At 47.7% G+C, this 10048-nt stretch overlaps 1 protein-coding gene across 1 annotated transcript; it reads left to right on the forward strand.

The window, feature by feature from the left end:
- The first annotated feature begins 1671 nt into the window (after positions 1-1671).
- FAM124B (family with sequence similarity 124 member B) lies at positions 1672-7184 on the forward strand. The gene is made up of 2 exons (XM_061453019.1): positions 1672-3124; positions 4938-7184. Exons 1-2 carry the CDS (start codon positions 2399-2401, stop codon positions 5556-5558), a joined length of 1347 nt encoding a protein of 448 aa, XP_061309003.1. The 5' UTR covers positions 1672-2398; the 3' UTR covers positions 5559-7184.
- The last annotated feature ends 2864 nt before the right edge of the window (positions 7185-10048 follow it).

Genomic DNA, 10048 nt, shown 5'->3' on the forward strand with positions numbered 1-10048 from the left:
GAGACTGCTTCCCCATCCCACTCCAGCAGGTGTGCTGCTCACAACACAGCATGGTGGCAGGGTTCAGGATTTATCCATCTTTGTGTATAGGCTCAGCTTCTTGGCTGTTGTAAATCTGGTGATGCTGGAAATGGATGGCTGCTAAGTCCCATCCCATCTCTGCACAGGGGAGATACTGGTCACCTTCAGCAGTCCTTGTGGGAGGCTCCTGTCAGTTTGGAAGCCCTCTTGGGAGCTGGAGGGAGACATGGTGTCTACAGTGTTTCCTAACCCCACTCCTCCTGGCCCTTACTCTCCACAGCTTCTTTTCAGGAGTTCACATTACCAGCACTTTATCTTCTTTCCTATGATATCTTCTTTGCTACAATAATGCTGCTCCCACAGGGTTTTAAACAGCCAGGGCGATGCGATTCAAGTGAAGATGGAGGCAGAGAGCTGTGCTATCCTGTAGTGATGGATGGCACGGCACCATTGCCAATAGGGACCCTGAAATGCAGCTCATGCTTCCAGCTACAAACTGAGCCCCATGAACTTTCTTAGTTTTGGTGTTTCCTTGCCGAAGCAAAATTTCCCTTTTCCTCATGCACAGGAAAGGCAGATGAGGGCTTGCCCCTGCCCTATAGCAAAGAGTTGATGAATCATTTCCTTCTCCATATTTCAGTAAAATTGTGCTGTTCAGAGCTCATGTAGGGTGCGTTAATGTTTTGAGCACTTGCACTCTTCTCTTTGTTCTCTTCCTGCAATTGTCCAAAGGCTGGATTTTTTGTCTCCATCGCAACAATTGTGCTATTTGCTTGGCAGTGTTAACGGATGGGTTTGCCTCTATCAGTGCAAATTAGGGGTTTTTATGCATTTTCTAGTCAGTCTTTTAATATTAGCAATATTTTTTTTTTATTGTGCATTGATGTTCCGTCAGTCCAGTTTTAAAACATGAATGAGTATTTCTAATAGAGAGAGTGATCTTCTACACAAAGGAAACCAGGACACTGCTACTTTTACCTTTAGATCTTGGAGGTCTTGTTTGGAATGTTGAATATAAAGCTAGCATTGTATTTAAGAACATACATAGTTCAGAGTTTTGAGTAACAGGCTCTTTTTAAAGCTGGGCTTTCTACATGGTGAACTACTGCTTTGTGTGCCTGGCTGTTTGACAGAGACATTGGTATGTCGGAGAGATGTGCTGCTCTTAATTAGATGGAGCTGGATGCATTGTCAGAGGCCCTAGTTTTGATTTAAATACTGGCTGCAGTGGGGGTACTTCAGTATAGAAAATGGGGGTTGGCTTGCCTTGTATGTAATGCTCTTGGGTTGGCAAAATAGGGAGATGAAGGTACAGTGCGATTTATTGTCTAGGCAGCTGAAGAGACCTGGGAAGAGGTGTTTTTTCAGCATTCGTATATTGTAGTCTACACAATAAGCTGAACTAAGTTCCAGTCTATAAACCCAAGGAACAAGGAAAAATGCCTTAGAGTTTGCTTGAGGGTCCTGATTACATGAGTATCTTGGAGAAGGAGGAGGAAAAAGAGGCAAAACCAGGGCACTGAAAGGAGGGAGCCTGGTACCCAGCTTTTATGGGCTATATATTACAACTCGGGACCAGCTTTGTAGCTGGTCAGCAAGCTACTTGTGTTGTGAAATGCTTAACTAGGAGCAGAGGTTTTTTTCCCAAAGCTCCTCTTTCCTAAAGCTGATCTGTATCTGCCCTCATTGTTATCTGTTGTGTTCACACGGTGATTTTTTTCTTTTGTTAGCCTGCTTTCCTTCCTCGTTTTTAAAGAATAGCTTATCTGCATGCCCCAGAAGGGTGTGCCTCACAAAGATCACAAGCTTTTCACAGTGAGCTGCCGCCAGCCTGCTGACTACCAGAAAACACGCTGAGCTCTTCAAAATCGGTGCCACATCGCCTTTGAAAAGGTGGGGATTGCACTGAGATGCGCACTGGTGCGACTTGCCTGGATCTTGAGCGTCCATTTCCACTGCTGGCAGGCAAGTGCTCCTACAGCATCAACTCATCTTGGAGAGTTACTCCTTTTGTGTTTCAGAGCTCTTAATCTCTGGTGCCCTATGGAGGGCAGGAGCAGTAGGACACGGGTGTTTCTGGACATGCCAGTCGCATCTACACCGTGATCAGAGTTCAAGTTTTGGAGTCAGAAGATGAGCCTTCGGCCGATCTGTGCTGTGATGTAGATGACCTGGGAATGGGCACATAATGCCTCGTTACTCTTTGCCTGCCTCCTCATGTACATTAACTGCATACCTGCGTATTTCATTGGGTTACTGCAAAGCCAGTAGGAGATTGAATTCATTCTGTTGGAGTCTTACAGTACAAACCTCACATTACTGAGGCCCCAGCAGCAGAGGAGAGGGAAGGCACCCTCTTTTTTCAGGAACCTTTGCGATGGACGACGGAGCAGACTCTCTGACAGTGCATCTCCTCGCCAATTCAGGACATTCATTGCTTCTGCAGCAAACTTTGGATCGGCTTTTAGAATGGATCTGCCTGGACATTCGCCTTTTCTTTGTGTCTGAGAGGGTTACTCCACTGAAATACTGTGAGAGATATTGCAAGAGAAGCTGTGGCTTTCCTGGAATATCTGTTCTTCTTTTTCTACATGAGGGATTGGGAGAAGAACGGATTTTCCAGGTCCATGAGCAATTCCAGCGTCCACCCTGGCGCTACCGCTGTGCCCAGATTGCTAATGGGCAAAGCTACCCCTATTCCCTCACTCACCAGGACTTCTATAGCCTGGATGACCAGATGCCTGTGTGGGGCACCAGGCGGGTGCACTGTGGCCCTGAAATCCTGCGTGTCACCCTCTACTGCAGTTTTGACAACTACGAGGACGCAGTGAGACTCTATGAGATGATCCTACAGAAAGAAGCAACCATGCTGAAAAGTAACTTCTGTGTCTTTGTGTTGCATGCAACCCACACTATTGTTGTGCAGCTCTGCTTGAAGCAGCTGCCCATCGGAGTGGCTGCTGAGCCGAAGGAGTCATCAGCCTTGCAGTTCAAGGTGCAAGAAATAGGGCAGCTGGTGCCTCTGCTGCCTAACCCATGTATTCCCATCAGTAGCACCAGATGGCAAACGCAGGACTACGAAGGAAATACAATTCTGCTTCAGGTATGTGTCTGTGGTGCTCTGAGAGGAGGTTTTTGCACAGATCATTGGAATGTTTTTATATTGTTAAATTCACATCATTGCTGCTTGTCTGACATTGAATGTAGTAATGCTTTTTTGAGCAGGATAGTTTAATGTCTTCCCTTCCCTGCTTGAATTAAACAAACATAGCAGCCTATTCTTTTCCTGTAAGTCATTATGTTCTAAATGGTTTCGAAAGCAGATTTTTGACATCCAAAACCAGATGTACTGTAAGTATAGTGGTTGACGCAGCACTACATGCAATAGAGTTTGTGATCTTTTGAGTGAGTCACTGTTGGGCAAAAGTGGCAGAGAAATGCCATAGGAAACCTCTGCCTTGTCTGTTCAAGTGTGTGGTCCTGATGTTTGTGAATACAAATAAGTAAAAACTGATGAGAGGCTGTGCAGAGATGATACACAGTGGGAATTATGTATGTGAGCAGGGGGGCAGTTTGGGTCAGTGTGTTCTTCCATTCAAACAACCCCTCCCATCTCTGGTTGGTTTTTCTTGTACTTTGGGTGTTTAAATGATTTGCCCACCCTCTGTTATTTCTTTTCCCTTCCAGAGCTCATTTGTAACAAATCAAGTTAATTATTCTGCACAGCCTATTTCCATGCTACTCTGAACACTAATCCTCAGGGCTGCCTTTGCATACTGCTCATTCAGTATCACTTTGTAAACTGTTTTGCCACCCGCTTGGATTGCACAAGGCCCTGAGCACCTTCGTGTCACTTTGAAGTTGGTCCTGCTGGAGCAGGGGACTGGGCTCCAGGGACTCCAAAGGTCCCTTCCCAAATTACTCTGTGGTTATTCCTGCTGTAGACACAATGTCGTCAAATTACAGACATACATGAATTCACTGGCAGGAAACTTGGAAGCTTTTTTGAGGGGTGTAGCTGTGCTGCACTGTGCTCATGGTGAAGGAAGCTGGAGCCCACTTGAACTGAGGGATGTGTAACTCGTGTCCCTGCTCTACTCAGCATGCTGATAGCCTAGCACATGGCACTTCATTCTTAAGTTCTTCAGTTAATGCTGTAAATCTTAACTCTAAGTACCTGAAAATTATTCACACGCACCCCCTGCACACTTTCTGCCTTACTGCAAACCCAATCCAAGGGTCTGCTTGTGAATGCCACCCACAGGGAGTTATCATTCCCCCTGAGCCTACAGGAAGTCTTGGTTTTATTGATGAGATTTAACCCAGGCCACCTAGTTTGATAAAGAAGCAAATAAACCACATCCTCTCCCTTTTTGTGCTGAAGTTTCTCAGTAATTACTGTTTAATTTTTCCCCAGGCTTAAAATTCCCATCGTACACAATTGTTCCTTTACTGTACTTGCAGTTATCCTTGTTTTCCATTTCTGAGCATTTCCAGATCCATGACACTCTGTTGTCTGCTGCAGGTGAGGGACAGGCACCATGGTCCAGCTTTGGAACTAAAGCTGCACTGAGCATAGCAATGTTCTCCATTTTGTTTGGAATAATCCTTGAGGTTTCATTTGTTTTCCAGGCTGCTGTCAGGCATGAACTGATGCTAACATGGTGCTGTCTGTAACAGAAATGAGATCCCGAGTTAGTCAGCTTGCAACCTGGCACTTCGTATGTGAAGCGGGGATTGTTTTTCCTCCATGTGCATCACTTTGTCTGCATTAAGCGTCATCTGCCATCACCCAGGCTTGTAGGACTCCTATGCTGTTCTCTAGCGGGGCTCTGATTCACACTGCAGGTGATTTCAGCACTTGGTTAAGCTAGAATGATATGTTAATGGAGTTCTCTCCGAACTTCCTTCAACAGGTTCAGGAGAGCTCCAAGCCCCATGAAACAAGTGTTGGGCTTTCCCATCGGCATGATAATGCAGGCAGTGACGAAACCCTGCAAGACTCTGTCACGGCTCAGCTCCCTGTCAAGCGGGGCAACCCTGGGGGACGAAGCCAGGAGGTAAGAACCGCAAAGGGCAAAACAAAACCCGACCAGAGCAAAGCTCTCGCTCCTGATCCCACCAGCGGTGACCTTCGCACGCGCTTCTGCTCTTCCCTCGGTGGTGCAGCAGCCTGGCCGTGGTGGGAAGCCACGTCCCTGCGCAGGCAGGGGAGCAGCAAGCTGCAGGCCTCTCTGCAGCAGGGCCGTGCGCCCCGGCAGGCAGCCGAGACCAACGTGGACACCGGGCTGGCCGTGAGCACCGCTGCGAGCTGCGGCGCACTGAGCCGCTTCCATAGGGACCTGCGGAGCAGCCTGCTCCAGCCGCGATCCGGGGCTGGCAGCACCCTGCCCTCTCGAGGCTGCACTCGGCGGCTCCAGGCTGCAGCCAGATGGGACAAAAACACAGGGCAAAGAGTGTGGAGCTGCCACTCGCAGACACAACGCACCAGTCCTGACAAGAGAGTGGAGGATGATGAGGAGGAGTTCTTCATATGACTGAAAACAACCGTGCCGCATGGGGCTCATCGCTTCCAAATGACAGCGGAGCACGTGTGTGCGTGCGTGTGTTGTGCCTGCTTGTGCTGTGACCGTTGATGCTCAGCTTACCTCTGAAACCGTGACTACATTTCAGTAGTGGGTTCACTGAAGTATATGCTTACTTTCCATTGAGTGATGCTGAAAAGGCTGCAGGCAAAGCAGGAACTGTAACACTGTCTTTACAAAAAGGTTTGGCTTTTTAATGCGGAATAGATTGGAGGATTTTTGTGCAATGAGTAGGAATAAGCCATATGACTCTATTCCAAGATGCTAAAGATAGCCAGTGACATCTTCTGATGGGGTTGGACAGTGCAGTTTGTCTAAGCTGCCCAAGCAACTGGATGCCCTCAGGGGGGCTCGTCATCCCTGTCTGACATATTGGAAACAAGGTAGTTGTGTTGTCACAGTGGTTACATCAATTTTCTCTGTGTCCCTTCTCACTTCCTCTGTTCATGGTATTTAAAAGAATGTTGTAAATTTTATGCAAAATGTGAAACATAAGAATGTTCTTTTAAAATATTTTTGAAGAAAAAGCAGTCCTAGAGAGAGCTTTTCCCCCAGTTAGCACAGTGCACACAAAAAGCAAACCCTTGCAGAGCACAGTTTGAGCTCCAGGAAGACCTGTGGCTACCTATTCATGACACTCACCAAAATAAACTCAGCAACAGGCTGGGCTCTGTTAGACCAGTGTGAGTTATCAGCAGGCAATCCTACTTGTGTTTTAATTAACAGAAGACAACAGAAGCTAATAGTCTTGGCTGAATGCTGGAGAGTATAAAGGATACAAGAAGTGAAGTAATGTTTCAGCAACAGATGACGAAATAACTCCCATCTTGATCAGCACTTCCTTTTCTCAGGTGGGATTAAGTAAATCTCAAAGGGAAAGAGATGGGAAAGGTATGACAGAGGAATGAAATTATAAAGAGAAAAGCCGAATCTGCTCATACTTACCTTCCAAGCAGCACAGCAAAGAGGTGTTTTCTCCTTCAATGTCTGAATTCTGCTTTACATGAAAGTGTGAATTTATTGGAGAGTTCCTTCTCTTTGCCTCTTCTTTGTTCATAACTCAAGTTTGACAGGCAATGGCTTCTAGTGGCCCAAGGGGAGGCAGGGTATGATGTGCAGCAGCAGGAGTTCTGCAGGGGAGTTCTGCACACTTTTATGGGTATTAACTTGTACGTGTGCCAGCTGAACACAGCCCACACTGCGCTGCCGCAGCTTCAGTACCCAAGAACATCCAAACCCACCCCTCTGCTGCTGGTGGGCTCTGCAGTCCGGTGGGACTGGAGTGTGGTGCTGCTGGTGTGTGTTAGCTTGGCCTTTGGGAATGTTCTGGGGAAGTCTGGAAGTGCAGCTGAGCTGTTCTGAAGAGCTGTGGGTGGGAATAGGCCAGTCCCTGCTCTGTGCCTCTGTGTCCTCCCTGCTGGTGTTGCCCTGGAAGCACTCCTCATGTACCCTTCAGTGCAGGGAGCACACCCTGCAGAGCGCTGAACAGGACACTTATTTCATGGACATCTACAACCATGTTTCCGTAAGCTCTGTAAAAATTCTGGACTTTTTAATAAATCATTCTGTGATTCTTTACATCTCTGAAGGTGATGATTTAATCTTACCTAGCATGCTAGGAACAGCCAGTGCTTTTCAGAGCCAGAGAACATGTTTGGTTAACTATGAAAGCAGCAAACAGGAGAGCTTGCAAGTGTGTTGGCTCTCTGGGTTCACTGCAGTGTGTGTGAGGGTGGGCTGGGAGGGATAAGGAGAGAGGAGGAGGATAGGGGTAGGGCAGCAATCTATACAGTGGGCATAGATAGGATAGTCATGAACCCAGGAGAAAAACCAAAAGTGAGATTCCTGGAGAAGCAGCTTTACAGAGAGATTTCATGGCCTTCTCTCTACTCAATCATGACAAAGGCACTTAAGTGTGAGCCTAATCTCATTTTCCCTACGAGGGTGCTTAAAAGGTAGAAGATCAGTATCCAGCATGGGGGAAATGCTCTATCATGTAAAACAAAAACAGAAGAAAATGAGACACAGGATTTGAAGAAGGCTGAGGTTCTGAATGACTTCTTTGCCTCGGTCTTCACTGGCAAAGGCTCTGATCAAACCACCCAAGTCTTGGAAGGCAGATGCAGGGACTGTGAGAATGAAGACCTTGGGCCCACTGTAGGAGAGGAACTGGTTCGAGACCATCTTAAAAACCTGAACGTGCACAAGTCCATGGGACCTGATGAGATCCATCCGCGGGTCCTGAAGGAGCTGGTGACTGAAGTTGCTAAGCCGCTGGCCATCATATTTGAGAAATCATGGCAGTCAGGTGAAGTTCCCGATGACTGGAAAAAGGGAAATATAACCCCCATTTTCAAGAAGGGGAAAATGGATGACCCGGGGAATTACAGACCAGTCAGTCTCACCTCCGTGCCTGGCAAAATCTTGGAGCAGATTCTCCTGGAAGGCATGCTAAGGCACATGAAAATCAACAAGGTGCTTGGTGACAGCCAGCATGGCTTCACTAAGGGGAAATCCTGCCTGACCAATTTGGTGGCCTTCTATGATGGGGCTACAGAATTGATGGACAGGGGTAGAGCAGTTGATGTCATCTACCTGGACTTGTGCAAAGCGTTCGACACTGTCCCGCATGACATCCTTGTCTCTAAATTGGAGAGACATCAATTTGATGGATGGACCACTCAGTGGATAAAGAACTGGCTGGATGGCCGCACACAAAGAGTTGTGGTCAATGGCTCAATGTCCGGCTGGAGACCAGTAACGAGTAGTGTCCCTCAGGGGTCGGTGTTGGGACTGGTCTTGTTCAACATCTTTGTCTGTGACATGGACAGTGGGATTGAGTGCGCCCTCAGCAAGTTTGCCGATGACACCAAGCTGTGTGGTTCGGTTGATATGCTGGAGGGAAGGAATGCCATCCAGAGGGACCTTGACACGCTTGTGAGGTGAGCTGATGCCAACCTCATGAAGTTTAACCATGACAAGTACAAGGTCCTACAGCTGGGTCGGAGCAATCCCAGGCACAGCTACAGGTTGGGCAGAGAAGAGATTCAGAGCAGCCCTGCGGAGAAGGACTTGGGGGTGTTGGTTGATGAGAAAATGAACATGAGCTGGCTTCAGTGTGCACTCACAGCCCAGAAAGCCAACCGTATCCTGGGCTGCATCAAAAGGAGTGTGACCAGCAGGTCGAAGGAGGTGATCCTGCCCCTCTGTTCTGCTCTTGTGAGACCTCACCTGGAGTATTGTGTGCAGTTCTGGTGTCCTCAACATAAAAAGGACATGGAACTGTTGGAACAAGTCCAGAGGAGGGGCACGAGGATGATCAGGGGACTGGAGCACCTCCCGTATGAAGACAGGCTGAGGAAGTTGGGGCTGTTCAGCCTGGAGAAGAGAAGGCTGCGTGGAGACCTCATAGCAGCCTTCCAGTATCTGAAGGGGGCCTATAGGGATGCTGGGGAGGGACTCTTCATTAGGGACTGTAGTGACAGGACAAGGGGTAACGGGTTCAAACTGAAACAGGGGAAGTTTAGATGGGATATAAGGAGGAAATTCTTTCCTGTTAGGGTGGTGAGGCACTGGAATGAGTTGCCCAGGGAGGTTGTGAATGCTCCGTCCCTGGCAGTGTTCAAGACCAGGTTGGACAAGGCCTTGGTTGATACGGTTTAGTGTGAGGTGTCCCTGCCTATGGCAGGGGGGTTGGAACTAGATGATCTTAAGGTCCTTTCCAACCCTAACTATTCTATGATTCTACATGAGGTTCATCTACCTGCAGTGGATCACAGAAGAGAAGGATTTCAAGTCAAAGAAAAACTGCTCTGAAAATACTGCTTGTAATTGGTATACAAAATCCATGTATTTTAAGTGCAGGATAAACGTAGCGCAAACGCCATATTACACAGGCAGCTGATAAGAGGGCGCAGTTTCTCCCTGAATGGACTCAGCACTTGAAGGCAAAGATGCACATTATCCATAGACAGTTCATATCTCTGCCACCTTTATTTTACATTTCTTCCTTGCACACTTGCCGTTTCTTTCACGTTTCATATAAAGGCTAATGAGAGTGCAGGTTGGCAGGGGTCTGCTGGAGCTCTGTGTTCCAAAGAACATGTGAGGAGGTCACAGGTAAGCAATCAGATCCCACAGCCTCTTAGGAAGGGGCAGAAGTGTGAGGTGTGCAGGGTTGGCAAGGCTTGGCAGCAGGCTGAGCTGGGGGCTGCCTGTCCCATGTGCTCATCCCAACAAAGCATCCGGGGAACAAGGCCTTGGTGGAAAACTGAAGAGGGAGTTTTGAAGTTATGCTTAGGGATAAGGTGGCATTGCAACCCTGAATGGAAGAAAATGAGGTGTGGGGGGGGGATGTTCTTTTTTACCATTTGTATGTGTCGTGCTTGATATAAATGATTTAGTCTGGTAAAATGCTTCTAATGTAGTTGTGGCCATCAGGG

Source organism: Pezoporus flaviventris, unplaced genomic scaffold (assembly GCF_033815535.1).
Source record: "Pezoporus flaviventris isolate CSIRO_AGI_PZ_B2104156 unplaced genomic scaffold, CSIRO_AGI_Pfla_v1 ptg000013l, whole genome shotgun sequence".
NCBI lineage: Eukaryota > Metazoa > Chordata > Aves > Psittaciformes > Psittacidae > Pezoporus > Pezoporus flaviventris.